This window comes from Helianthus annuus, chromosome 4 (genome assembly GCF_002127325.2).
Source record: "Helianthus annuus cultivar XRQ/B chromosome 4, HanXRQr2.0-SUNRISE, whole genome shotgun sequence".
NCBI classification, from domain to species: Eukaryota; Viridiplantae; Streptophyta; class Magnoliopsida; order Asterales; family Asteraceae; genus Helianthus; species Helianthus annuus.
The window spans coordinates 10116841-10132493 of record NC_035436.2 but is presented as its reverse complement, the minus strand read 5'-3'; the positions used below and the strand labels follow the sequence as shown (position 1 = coordinate 10132493).

Below are 15653 nucleotides of genomic sequence, written 5' to 3'. Positions count from 1 at the left end.
ACCGCCGCCGCCGCCGGAACCACCACCATAAACGTCTCTCTCTCTCTCCGACTTTCTCCCTCTCTCGTCTGTGTGTATACATTATATATATATATATATATATATATATATATATATATATATATATATATATATATATATATATATTTTATAATTGTATAAATATTTATACATTTTACTTAAATGGTCCTTTATGTTACAAATTTACACAATCAGTCCTTATTTACAAACCGACTTAACTGGGTTATGATTTTTGGACTGAAATGGCACCTTTCCAGAACGTCGGGGAGGAAAATGGCGCATTTTTTAAAAATGGACTGAAATGGCCAAAGTGACCAAACCACAGGGACGAAAATGGCAGTTAACTCAAAAAAAAAAATACATATTTGTAACCCATACCTTCTAATGGAAATGATCCAGAAAACAAATTGCCTCCAAGATCTAGAGCTTTAAGTGATGGTAGAGCACTAAGAGATTTTACAATGCTTTCATTGAGTCGGTTGCCTCCAAGATTTAAAATTCTCAATTTCCTTAATGTGGAAATGCTCCCTGGTCATGAATGAAAGTTTTTGGTGTTAGTTGATGAGTTTTATAAGTTGATGTATCAGTTACCAAATATATCTGAAATGAACAGTGTTTAATTTTTGTAATATTAAATCATTTCAAAGTTTTATGTGAAACAAAAAATAGTTTATGTTGTAAATGATTAAGATAACGAAGATAAGAGGTTCTGCTAATTGGGGATATACAAGCTACAAGACAGAGGAGTTGAGTTGGACATATAGAGTTGTTTTCAACACCCGGTTCTGGCTATGGAACCAGGAGGGTGTATGGTCAACGCGGTAAGGCATTTGGAAGAAAACCGGGCTGGGTTCGCGTAGCGAGGTAAAAACCCTCATATGTACCCGGGTAAGGAAGGGTAGGTTATGAAACTAGGATCAATTATAGTTATAATCTGGCATTTGAACTTCTTTTTTTTTTTACTTTTCTATCTTCAATTTATCCAAAATAAATTTGTTTTAAATTTAAATTGGCTTTTATTTTGGATAAATATTTAAAATAAATTGCAACTAGCATTAACACCCGCGGGCGTTGCGGCGCTGGTACATCGCACACATCAAATAGATGAGTCCAAAAGTTATGTGTTGCGTTAACCGTATGAAAACACACGTTTCGACGTAATCGATTGAACTCAATGTAACCTATATAAACACTGTGATTGGATCGAAACATAAAATAAATCAAATTTATACCGTACAATCATAACGTATTACATGTGACCTTAGACATACATAGAAAATGTAATGGGTATAACAAAAAAGTTGACATGTATAATCAAAAGAGATTAATTAGAGCGTTTAAAAAAGGGAAAAAAAGAAACTATAATTTGACTCCACTCCGATCGAAATAAAATTTACAAAACATTCATAAAATAATCAACAAAACATATTATATTTCACCTGACTCGTTCTCCAAAAACTTTTACGTCGAAATATAGAGCAAATCGAATTTATACTGACAAGTACAAAAAATATGCACGTAAAAAATTAGTTTTTTTCTTATGTAAAGGGGGTACGGTGGTAAACTCAAAACAAATTATTAGTAATAACTTAATAGGTTAAATACATTCTTAAAATCGTGACAAGTAGAAAAAATGTCACACCACTGACAACGACCACCAACGTTAGAAGAGCACGTAAAAATAAAATAAAAAAAGTAAAAAAAAATAACACCGAACGAAAAACAGACGTAAAATCGTTCAGCCACGCACGTCCGTTGCGGCGTGTTAATGTGAAAAAATAAACCATAAACGTTAAACGTTGAAAATAATAACTAAGTCGATCTAGGACCCGCATGTTACAACGAACTTGTTAAACGAAGAAAAATAGACGCGTTGTGACTGGTCTGTCAAACAGGAAAAAGCAGACGAAAAACGATTGAACCTCACACGCACGTTGAGGCGTGTTGACTCGCAAAATTTAAAACAAAACGTAAAACGAAAAATTTGCAAAACATGAAAAGTATGACGGGACAAAAGTTAAAAATAAAAAGTATGAGGGGTAAATTGTAAAAGATGAAAAGATGTGGGTTAAAAATAAAAAAGTTAAAGAGCTTAAATGCAAAAGATAAGGACTTTTGGGTTAAAAATGGAAAATACTAAAACTTTTTTGAAAAACACCCAATCCATAAGTTACAATAATGTAAAGCAACAAAATGTTGCTAATTTATATTTGGTAAATAGCCTAAATTTCAACCGATCAAACATACCTACAAAAAAATCCCATCAATAGCAAGTTATTGGTAAGGTTTATGAGGGTAAAAAGTAGGGAAACCATACCTCTATCCCAAACAATAGAAATATTTTTTTCTAGTTAGACCTCTGGCGGCTCTGAAAACTCTATGTGCAAGTGATAAGTATAACAGAAAATAAAATAAAATAAAATAAATGAAAAAGAAAAGATGAAGGTACATGTAGAGCAATCATATCCAACCCATAAAAATTTGTGAGTGAAGTTTTTATAATATAAAGAGTATAAAAAGTGGTTGTGAGTGGAGGAGAGAGAAAATGTTACTGTCCATCTGTATATTTGAGGGGACATCGTTCACCCCGTATAATTTTTTAATATATTTTAAAAGTGATTGTGAGTGGAGAAGAGAGAAAACGTAATGATAAACGTATAAAAAAATATTGTTTAATTGAAAAGTAAGAGAATATATAGTGTTTTTAATGTAATTTAGAATGAAAAATTGATGGAATTGATGTGAATGCTCTTAAAGGGAGTCAAGACAAAAACACTACCTACCACCCCCTAAAAAATACTAATATTGATCAAACGCTTTTATGAAATTCTATCATTGACAATGTATTTAGAGAGGTGCAAGTCTAACAAATTCTTCCTAATCTGCTCAAATCCAATTAAAATTAGGCGTGCCTCAACCCCCTCCCTTACATTGTTGGATTCCATTTATCTAACCATTATTGTGATATGTTTCATCTTCACATTTACAAATCATCTCAATTTCCCTCCCTAATATTATCCAATATTCTAGCCACCCTTTACCTTTGTCAAAAAACAAGAATTCTTATCTAGCCCGACATTGTGTGCCAACATATCCACCTTTGCGGTCTCATCTTTGTTACCTCCAAGTTATGCACCTGTGTATTCTTGATGCCCTAACAATCAGTTTCGTATAACATCGCAAGTCTAACTGCAACACTTTAGAGTTTTCCACATCGCATGCCGTAAGAGTGGTGCCGGTGTTCCGGCCGGTGGCGTTTAATATTACGGATTTTGGTGGTGTTGGTGATGGGGTTCCGTTGAATATACGGTGGCTTTTGAGAAGGAGATTTTTGCGATTTCGAAGTTGGGGAAGAGTGGTGGTGGGCAGCTTCTGATGGTTGGCTACCAACATATCACTGATAAGTGATATAATGATACTCAATTATTTTGTACTGTAGCAAATACATGCTTATTTACCTGTCCTCATTAAAAGTTCTAATAAAACGTATGATAAATTTATAAAAAAGCATCATTATCAGTGATGCCGGAACGATGACCGGAATGTGGCGCCAGAGGTTTTGTCCGGTAGAGAGTAAAGGGTGAGTCCACGTAACGAGGCCTACTCACAACTCCCTTGACACGTAGGACTAAAAAATCAACTGAGTTAGTGATTATTTAATGAAGGGGTGACACAGCAACCTAAATGTTAAGTAGAGAGTGGTGGGAGCCAAAATAAAAGTTGAGAGTGGATCGAACGGCCAATTTTGATTAGTTTGGGGTGATAAAATCCATTTTCCCTATTTAAAAAGCCAATGGTATTGGGTATGGGTTTGGTTTCTAGCCAAAAAATTTATACCTCATAAGCATACCCCGTGTGCCAACAAATAAAAGAAACATAATTTTTGTATAAGCCCAGGGCTGTGGATTCGGTTTGGTTGGATTTCAGTCACCAGAGGTGCAGGGCTTTAAATGGTGGCGGATCTTAAACTTTTAAACGTGCGAGGGAGGGGATGGGTGGGTTGGGGGTGAGGGGTTAAAGAAAAAACTAGGGGTGACCGGATTGAATACATATAGAAATTTCCAAAATTTTCGGTATAATTTACATTTGGAAGCGAACAAACAAGGGGGTTGGGGGTCTCCTTGGGCCCCAACTAAGATCCTCCTGTGGGCCTATGAGTTATTCTTCGATATACCGAGTTAGGTTGTCGGGTATGAGAATAGGGGTGGACAATTTATGTCATTCAAATTTTGTTGCTCATATATTTGCACTTGAGAAACGTTGAATGGAAATAGAAGTTGCATAACTTAAATGTAAATTCCAATTTGATTATAGAAAAACTAAAAGTTGCTCACAATATTTACAAGTCTAGGAGCTGCACCATCCAATTTTTTGACCTGTGTATTTTAAAGTCGTAATACAAAATTTACCACCATAAATTTCTTTTGGGGACTCTTATTCTTTTTTTGTAATTAACAAATAATTTGTTTTTAGAAATACTAAAGTAAAATCTAAATTGAAACTCTTGTAAATATTTATAAATTTACTAAAAAGTAAATATAAAATTACTTCCTAAAGCTACGGATTGTCGAACGAAAACTCACTCAGTACTTTATTTTTAGAACGAAAACTCACTCACTATTTAATTCTACCACATAGCGTAAAATCTTACACTTTAGAAAGAAAAAGACTTATCCAACACTTTGTAACGCTAGGTCAAAAGTTCTTTGGTAAGAGGTGTGCTCGTTATATATGTTTGCATGATATTTAATAATCTTACGTGTGATGTCCTTATTTAGAGTTAATTGCCAAAATCGTCCCTGGGGTTTGGGTACTTTTGTCATTTTCGTCCAAAATGACACTTTTGTACCAAATTGCCCCCAACGTTTGTAACTTTTTGCCATTTTCATCCAAACCACTAACTTAGTTTTTTTTTTTTTTTTTTTGGTTAAGTTGGGGATATTTGGATGAAACTGGCAAATATAAAACCACAGGGACGATTTTGGCAATTTACTCAAACCCTTTTTATTTTCTTTTATTTAATTATTTTTGTTACATAAAGAATATACATGGATTTTTTAGAAAACAAAAATTAATAGTTTTGTAACATAAGTTTTCTAAATTTTCATCCGAATCACTAACTCAGTTTATTTTTTCTGTTAAGGTGAAAGATGTTTTAAATTTTATAAATTAAGACAGAAATTAATTTACAGCTTTTTTATATAAATCAGTTTTATAAAGAGAAAACATCATTGGTGTGCAACACATAACAATCGATTACAACTTTTAGTATTTATCAGTTGTAGAAGTTGTAGAGATAGAAAAAAAAAATAGTAAAACATTACATATTTTTAAATGTGTTGAGCACCCAGGAAATATGTTGGTAGAAATAGAATATTTATTTAATTAAGATTATGAGGGTAACTGACTAATACTTATTCTGAGTGGCTTGAGTAAAGAAACTTTTGGTTCATAGTATTATAATTACAATTTGGTGGGCAATTTTAAGGTTTGGTAACGATACGTTGTTGATAGAAGAAGAGGGGGGTGGGGGGGCACTGGCTTTTGTTTTTCCTTATGAGCGAATTTAAAAGAGTAGAAGATGAATTACAAACTTGGTACATATGATAAGATTTTTTTATTTGACATTTTTCAATAAGGTAACCAGCATTTTAGTTTTATAAAATTTAGATGTTTAAGTAGAATTTATTTTTATAAAATTGATCTACATAAAAAATTAGAAATTAGTTTTTGGCTTAGTTTATAAACATCCTTCACCTTAATAGAAAAATTAAATTAGTTAGTGGTTGGATGAAAATTTATAAAAATTATGTGACAGAGTTATTATTTTTTTCATATAAAAACTGCATGTATATTCTTTTTTATTATATATGTAACAAAATTAATTAAATAAAAGAAATTTAAAAGAGTTTGAGTAAATTGCCAAAATCGTCCCTGTGGTTTTATATTTGACAAATTCATCCAAATATATCCTCAATTTTACAGAAAAAAATAAACTAAGTTAGTGGTTTAGATAAAAATGGCAAAAAGTTACAAACGTTATTTTGAACGAAAATGACTAACGTCCCCAAACCTCAGGGACGATTTTGACAATTAACTCCCTTATTTATTACCTAAGATATTTAATGTGGTTTGCAAATCACATTGGAACCCCTTCTTCCTCCATGTGGTTGTTGATACAAGCTTGAATATATATATATATATATATATATATATATATAGGGGAAGGTTCATTTGAGAAGAAAATTTTATTGAGAAGAAAAAGAATAAAAGGGTATAATTGTAAAACATTAAATAGTTTTTTTCTCATATCATTTATTATTATGTTTGACTAATTAATTAGTCATTAAGACTATAATCCTCCACACTAAATATTTTTGCCTACACACATCAAAACTTATCCTACACATTTCGAAATTTATCCTACACATATTGAAATTTATCCTACACAACTCGTAATTTATCCTACACGCCTCGTATTTATCCTACACTATAAATGAATTTTTATTTTTATTTTTTGTGAAAAATATATATTTTAAAAATAAGTTACAAATTTATATAGTTAGTTATTAAAGATGAAACTACCAATTAATGATGTATGTAAGTTTACTAATATACCCTTATAGTTACATTTAGTACAAATATTAAATGAAGTCTAATGAAGCATTTCTATTGGTTGAAATTTCTTCTTTTTTCTTCTTACAAAGAATTTCTTCTCATTTGAACCCTCCACTATATATATATATATATATATATATATATATATATATATATTTATTGGAGGGTTCAAATGAGAAGATTTTTTTTTACAAGAAGAAAAAAGAAGAAGTTTCAACCAATAAAAATGATTCAAATTACTTCATTTAATATTTATATTTAATTTTAATATAAGGGTATATTGGTAAACTTACATAAATCATTAATTTGTATTCTTTCCTTTTAATAACTAACTAAAATAAATTTGTAACTCCTTTTTCAAAATATATATTTTTTTCCAAATTAAAAAATCAACTTAATTTAAAGTATAGAATAAATTACTAGTTGTGTAGGATAAATTACGAGTTGTGTAGGATATATTTAATGGTGCGTAGGATAGATTTCGACTGTGTAGGATAAAATTCTACAATGTGTAGGGTATATGTAGGAAAATTTTGATCAGAGACGATTTTGACAATTAACTCCCTTATTTATTACCTAAGATATTTAATGTGGTTTGCAAATCACATTGGAACCCTCTCTTCCTTCATGTGGTTGTTGATACGAGCATGAATATATATATATAGTGGAGGGTTCAAATGAGAAGATTTTTTTGCAAGAAGAAAAAAAAAAGTTTCAACCAATAAAAATGATTCATTTTACTTCATTTAATATTTATATTTAATTTTAATATAAGGGTATATTGGTAAACTTACATAAATCATTAATTTGTATTCTTTCCCTTTAATAACTAGCTAAAATAAATTTGTAACTCCTTTTTCAAAATATATATTTTTTTTTTCAAATTGAAAAATCAACTTAATTTAAAGTGTAGAATAAATTACTAGTTGTGTATGATAAATTACGAGTTGTGTAGGATATATTTAATGGTGCGTAGGATAAATTTCGACAGTGTAGGAAAAAATTCTACAATGTGTAGGGTATATGTAGGAAAATTTTGATATACGTAGGTTTTGTAGATTATACGTAAGATAATTAATGATTAGTTGACTAGTTAATTAAATAGAGAAAAATTAATGATATGAGTTATAAATGAAATAGCATTTTACTAATATGTCATTTTCTTCTTTTTCTTCTCACATTAAATTTCTTCTTAAATGAACCTTCCCCTATATATATGTATGTATATATATATAGGGGATGGATCATGAGAAAACTAGTTTAAATGAGAAAACCAAGAAACTAACTAAAAAATCCTAAAAACATACCAATTTTTTTTTAATTTTTATAAAAAAATCGCAGGTTTTTATGCATGGAAAAAAATTTCAAAAAAACCTGTGATTTTTATAAAAAATTGAAAAAAAAAATTTTGATGTGTTTTTTAGGCTTTTTTTAGATAGTTTTTGAGTTTTCACAATAAAAGTGGTTTTCATTTGAACCATCCCCTATATATATATATATATATATATATATAGTGTGAGATTCATTGGGGAACACTAAAAAAGTGGGGAACAGTGGGGAACCGACTCAAACGAACTCCGATTCGACTCATTCCAGCGGCGTTGGAACCGTCTCGTCGAACCCTAACTAGGATCTTTTAACCCTAAACCCTAAATCATAACCCCTAAACCCTAAATATATTAGGGTTTGGCTTTTAGGGTTTAGCTTTAGGGTTTAGCCTTAGGGTTTAGCTTTAGGGTTTAGTTTTAGGGTTTAAAGTTTAGCTTTAGGGTTTAGGGTTTAGCTATAGGGTTTAGTTTTAGGTTTAGCCTTTAGGGTTAGCTTTTAGGGTTTATAGTTTAGATTTTACGATTTAGCTTAGGTTTTAGTCTTATTTTTTAGCTTTAGGGTTTAGAGTTTAGGAGTTAGGATTTAGGGTTTAGGGTTAAGAGATCTTAGTTAGAGTTCGACGAGCCGGTTCCAACGCCGCTGGAATGAGTCCAATCGGAGTTCGTTTGAGCCGGTTCCCCGTTGTTCCCCACTTTTTTAGTGTTCCCCAATGAACCTTCCCCTATATATATATATATATATATATATATATATATATATATATATAGGGGAGGGTTATCTTGAGAACGCTAAATATTGCGAGAACCGTGAGAACGAATGAAAAAACCAATCAAAACCAATTTTTTTTATACAAACCTCATTGTAATTAAGATACAACATCAAAACAAGAATTTATAACATCAAATAATTCATTTCTTATTTCAAAATCATGCTTTTTAGATTTTTTACACATGTGTAAATATAGCAGATTTACACATGTGTAAATGGCAAACTTACACATGTGTAAATTTTCTTTATTTATGAATTCACGTAAATTTAAACGTGTAAATTGAATTTCTAACATTGTATTCGAATAATAATGATAAGTGTAGAAAATTTTTTTGAATTTGAATTGTTTTTGACCAAGTTCTCATGGTTTTTTCATTTGTTCTCACGGTTCTCACAAATATTTAGCGTTCTCATTTAAACCCTCCCCTATATATATATATATATATATATATATATATATATATATATATATATATATATAGGGTGGGGTTCTAGAGTGAACACTAGTGTATTTGCGAACTGCGTGAACAAATCCTGGCCATTGGTCTACACACGTGTATGGCCAGGATCTCATCATCAAATCGTAAAATACACTAGTGTATTTCAACATCAAATCCTAGCCATTGATCTACACACGTGTATGGCCAGGATTAGTTCACTCAGTTCGCAAGCTACACTAGTGTTCACTCTTGAACCTAATCCTATATATATATATATATATATATATATATATATAGGGAGAAGATCATGCGAGAACCACCTCTTATTGTGAGAACCGCGAGAACCAATGTGAACACACAAAAAATGCCTAAAAATAGCTAAAAATCACACAAAAATTTTTTTTTTTTGATTTTTTTAATATTTTTTAGGTTAAAATCGCTACTTTCCGAAGCAAAAAAAAATTAATTTGTTTTTTTTTTTAAATTTTTTTTTGCTTCGAAAAGTAGCGATTTTAACCTATAAAATATTAAAAAAATCAAAAAAAAAATTTAGATTTTTTTTTATTTTTTTAGGTTTTTTGGGGGTTTAGTTTTTAGCATTTTAGATTGGGTGTGGGGGGGGGGGTTTAGGTTTTTTGGGGGGGGGGGTTAGGTTTTGGGGGGGGGGGGGTGGGGGTTAGGTTTTTTTAGCTTGGGGGGGGGGGTGGTTAGGTTTTTTTTTTTTGGGGGGGGGGGGGTGGTTAGGTTTTTTTTTTTTGGGGGGGGGGTGGGGGTTTAGGTTTTTTTTGAGGGGGGTGGGGGTTAGGTTTTTTTAGGTTTTTTTTAGCTATTTTAGGTTGTGTTCACATTGGTTCTCAAGGTTCTCACAATAAGGGTGGTTCTCGCATGAGCCCCTCCCTATATATATATATATATATATGAGTAAACTAATATTTTGGTCCATGTCATATTTGTCTTATAAAATCCTACAATTTGTCATTTTCCTCAATGGTAAATAAGGTCATATTTGTCTTATAAAATCTGGTATTTATTTATATAAAAGAAATGACCATTTTGCTTCTGCGGAAAAGGACAAAATAGCAGGATTTTATAATGACAAATATGACATGATTTCATTTTTGGACCAAAATGGCAAATAAACTGAAAACACAGGGACCCAGATGCAAAAGGTTTTAGTTTTGAACTAAAGTGGCAAAAGTGACCAAACCACAGTGACCAAAATGGCAGTTTACTCTATATATATATGTGTGTATATATATATATGTATATATATAGTAGGGATCCTAATAGAAGTTCACTCTATTTGAAAAACGTGAGAAGCATTCTGACCCACACATTTTTCCTAATCTTTTCGTAATATACACATATGTATATAGTCAATTTTAAACTATATATATGTGTATATTACGAAAACTTATGGGAAATGTGTGATATAGAATGCTTCTCAAGTTTCTCAATTAGTTTAGTACTTCTTACGTGATCCTAACCCTATATATATATATATATATATATATATATATATATATATATATATATATATATAGAGAGAGAGAGAGAGAGAGAGAGAGAGAGAGAGAGAGTTGTTATGATTGGTTGGGCTATGGCTTAAACAATCATATTTTTTTTTCAATTATAAACCACATATCTTACCACTACTTCATTTTACCCAATTTTCAGGAGGAGTTGATGACGTGGACGACACGTGTGGAAAAATACCAAATCACATATCTCACGACTACTCATAGTCTAAATTAACTGATTTTATAAGAATTTTCTTTTTCCCAAGAAAATAAACATATTTTTGTAATAGGTACGTTGTATTTGTCTTTAACATCTCATCGAATGACGGGTTGTCGATCTTACAACAAGGGGTTTAAGACTATGGGGTATGGGGCGGGGGTTGGGGGTTGGTTACAAACGCCCAAGTCACCATCCCGGGTGGGCTTGGGTTTCGGTGTGGCCCCTTGGGCAGGTGTTTCAGCCTGGGCGTTGAGCGGGGCTACCCACATGACATGGCGGAACTTTATTGGCCAAGAGCACTAGCCCTTTGAAATTGGTTTTTTTTTCGCGCCACCCCAACCACGCCCCACCAAACCCCTTTGAAATTGGCTTTTGGTCTTGTGTGCCCCATACTCTACGTGTCGCACCATGCCCCCAACCCACGCCCCACCATAACTTAAGATCTAAGATGGATGGATATGTAATCAATACCTTGCATTTGTAAGGTACCATAGTAGCCACACCCGGTGAGATCCAATAACTCTAGATTTTCTGGAACTCGAAAGTCAGAGATATCTGTAAACATGTGTGATGATCATTTTTTCAGATCTTGAATGCATATGGTAACAAAAAGGGTGTACATATTTGAACAGCAAAATGCCTATCTGCACATTAAACCCTAGCTTTATATACGTCGTGTATACGTCTATACGTGGCGTATAGCTACCTTTTTCAATTTCCAAGAGAATCTCTGATATGATGTGGGAATTTGTCCCTTTATATACGCCGCGTATAGGCCTATACGCAACGTATATAAATGGTAGTTTTTTAAGAAATATTGTTATATATTATTTATCGTTTTAGCAAACTTTTATAATAAGTAATTTTTAAAAATAGATAAATAAAAAATATCGTTAAGTATTCTATTGTATAGTATAATATAGGTTTCGTACAGATCTATGGATGTAGTATCATATCATATAGTATAATGTAAATCTCTTATAGGCCCATACATGTAATATAATATTGTATCCTGTCGTATCATACAGTGTAGCATAAGTCATTTATATGCATATATGTGTAGTATCGTCTCGTATAGGCCTATAGGTGTGGTATCATATTATATGGTGTAGTATAAGTCTTGTATAAGTCCCATACTCCCAAATGGGCTTATAGGTCTCGTATAGGCCTATAGATTTAATATAGTTCCCACGTAGGCCTATAGGTGTAGTATAAGTCTCGTATATGTCTTGTATATGCCTATAGGGTTATACGAGGTTAATATGTGACCTATACTACACCTATACGATACGATATTTATCGTTTAAAAATGATTAATGTTTTATAAAAAAAGTTTGTAAGAAACGATTAATATTGTATAAATGTTTCTAAAAATGTTGTATAAATACTTTTTTATGTATTTAAAATGGTTTTTTTATAAAGCTTTACTAAAACGATTAATATTGTATAAATGTTTCTAAAAAAACAAAAAAAAAAAACCATTTACATTCGCTGCGTATAGGTCTATACGCAATGTATATAAAGGGTCAAAAAGAAAATTTTACCCCTGGTTTGAGCTGCGTATAGCCCCAACCCAGAGGTAAAATGGACCTTTTTACCAAACTTGCCCCATATATACGCAACATACAGGGCCAAACGTGGCGTATAGTAAAAAAAACAATTTCACCTCTGGATTGGGGTTTATACGCAGCCCAAAACAAGGGTAAAATTGTCTTTTTGACCATTTATATAAGCTGCGTATAGATCTATACGCAAGGTATATAAAGGGTTTTCTTTTTTTAACCCCACACCTTACAAAATATTGTCTTTTTGACTCTTTATATATGCTGCGTATAGGAGCAGCCAGATCAAAACTTAACTCAGTCAGACACTGATTTTTATGCAACCCTATATGTTACGTATAAATCTATACGCAGCGTATATAAACCCTAAAGTGTGCAAATAGGCACCTTGCTAATATTCTCAGCCAACAAAAATTAAAAATTTGAATAGACAAACACTTTCCATGAGTAGATGAGTATTCTTCATATTCATTATTAATGTTACTGAGATCCAATATTTTCAGTGAAGTAAGCTCACTCAATGATGGAAAGATGTTGTAATCTATATAATTGTAGCTAAGGTTCAGATGCTCCAACTTCTTTAAATCCGACAGTCTGTCAAGTCCTACAGAAAAATAATGTTTGTTAATTTTGTGTGAATATGTGATAACATTAATTCATTGAAATGATAGTAAATATCTAAAGTAAACATATGATCAACTTATAGGCATCCCTGTTCTAGCAATATAAGGCTTCCATGAATATTATTCTGTTTACTAGTATGTCAAGAAAACTGAACCACATGATACCTGTGCTTATGAACGTATTGCCAATATAACTCCATGATAAATCAAGTTTTCTCAACTCTTTGAAGTGGAGGAAGAGAGAAACATTTAATGGCCAAATCATCCCTCTAAGTCGATACCTCTCAAAGTGGTAGTCTTCTAAGGAGAAGATGTTGCTCAAAGACAAGTCTGTTACATGCCCGGAGGTTGCGTCACATTTGATCCTTTCCCATTCACAATATTTTCCCCCGGTGCTTCCTTGATCAGACCAAGTGGGGAGAAGATTGTCGACATCGAAAAAGTTTGATGCCTCACGAAGCGAGGCTTTAATTTCAAGAAGTGCTTTTCTATCATCTTCTATATGGATCCCTTGTATCCATCCAACCAAAGAAAATAGTAACATCATAAGTATCAAGAATGATGATTGCTTGGTTAAACACCAACTCCCCATTTTCTTACAAAGTAAAGAAATTAAGGCCGAATTTGTATCACAAGGTACGCTCTTAAATAGTGGAAATAATATTGTTCGCACAATATCCAATTTAGGGGTGTGCATGGGTCGGTTTTAACCAAAACCCATAACCACGATGTCGGTTATTGAATAACCATAACCATAACCGATCGGTTATGGAGGTTATGGTTATTCGGTTTTGATGGTTATAGCGGGTCGGTTATGGGTGCTTAACCGTGTATTTAGCTCAGCTAAAAATAGCTTAATTTTTTTAACATGAAATAAATTGTTATTGCATATTTGTATATATTAGTATATTACATAGTATTAAAAAAATACATATAATCTATAATATTAATACCAATTTATCGAATATTTAAATTAAGTGATATGATACATTCCATAAATTCAAATTAACATTCAACCAAAATCACAAAACGATATGAAAAACCAATAAGTACTAAAAATCTTCAGTCAGAAACATCAAATATTAAAAATGTGGTGAAAAGTCCTAAATCCTACAAAAATTTCGGTTATGGTGGGTATGGAAAAAATGATAATCATAACCGACCCGTTCAGAAAACCATTAACCGACCCACCGGCTTTTTATTTGGTTTGGTTTTTCAGTCCAGTTTTGTCGGTTAATTCAGTTATAATTCGATTAATTCGGTTTTTTGCACACCCCTAATCCAACTTGCCCAAACATTTGTATTTTCTCCATTTTAAAATCCCTCAACTTTTTTTGTCTCCTTAAATCGTCCCAAAAAATTGAGATATTCTTATTTGAAAAAGGCATTTATTGATTGACAAAGTTATATATCCTTGTTATATATATATATGTATATATATAATGTAAGTATCTATAGAAAACTCACTTTAATTTAGAAAACCCGGAAAACTCAAAGCTCCCGATGTTTTTTTTTTCTTGAAAAAATTTACACATGTTATATACATGTTTTTAAGGGTTTTGGGCAAAAAAAATCAAAAAAGCGCCGAGTAGATATTTAAAAAAAATAAACAAGTTTTGGTGTAACACATGTTACAAGTATGTCAGATGAATGTAACATGTGTTACACCAAAACTTGTTTATTTTTTTTTTAAATATCTACTCAGCGCTTTTTTGATTTTTTTTTGCCCCAAACCCTTAAAAACATGTATATAACATGAGTAAATTTTTTAAATAAAAAAAACATCGGGAGCTTTGAGTTTCCCGGGTTTTCTAAATTAAAGTGGGTTTTCTATACATCTATCCCCTATATATATATATATATATATATATATATATATATATAAGGGACTGCTAAAATGAAAACCAGCTCCAGTTGTAAGAACCATGAGAACTTTTTGATCCGGGGCGAGTTGGACCAAATTTTTTTTTTCATAAACGTAGATGCGTGTATTATAAACACAGTTGTAAAAAAATCAAAAAAAAAAAAACGGTGTGTATGTAGTTTTGAGCACCAAAAGTTTGTGTTTACGGGTACCGTAAATTTTAAATAAAATTTACGGTACCCGTAAACACAAACTTTTGGTGCTCAAAACTAAACAAACGACATTTTTTTTAATTTTTTTACAAATGTGTTTATAATACACGCATCTACGTTTATAAAAAAATTGGTCCAACTCGTCCCGTACGGTGTAGTTCTCATGGTTCTTACAACCGTAGGTGGTTTTCATTTTAGCGGTCCCCTATATATATATATATATATATATAAGGTCAGGATTTATAGAGAACGATGAAAAGTGTGAGAACGGTGAGAACGATTTTGGTGGTGACATGTGGCAATGATGTTAAAGTACACTAAGGGGTAATATTGTCAAAAAACTCACTCACATGAACTGGGCGTTCAAATAAAACGCCATAAGCTAAATTTTTAGCTATAATTTACAACAGCTCAAAAAAACCATATTTTAGCCATATAGCTCACAGTTAAAACGCCATAAAAAAAAGCTATTTTTT

At 31.7% G+C, this 15653-nt stretch overlaps 1 protein-coding gene across 9 annotated transcripts in view; it reads right to left on the bottom strand.

Moving 5' to 3' along the window:
- Positions 1–13805, bottom strand: part of LOC110932911 (receptor like protein 21-like) — a 57808-nt gene extending 44003 nt beyond the window's left edge. For 6 of the 9 annotated variants that reach the window (XM_035989725.1, XM_035989726.1, XM_035989728.1 and 3 more), the window contains exons 1-4: positions 13267–13805; positions 12921–13082; positions 11388–11471; positions 400–549 (exon numbers count right to left, since the gene is read on the bottom strand). In XM_035989725.1, the coding sequence (XP_035845618.1) occupies positions 400–549; positions 11388–11471; positions 12921–13082; positions 13267–13798 (928 nt within the window). In that variant the 5' untranslated portion in view covers positions 13799–13805. The remainder of the gene's footprint in view (positions 1–399; positions 550–11387; positions 11472–12920; positions 13083–13266) is intronic. The other 3 variants (XR_004892034.1, XR_004892035.1, XR_004892033.1) reach the window with 2 other exon arrangements.
- Positions 13806–15653: the final 1848 nt, after the last annotated feature.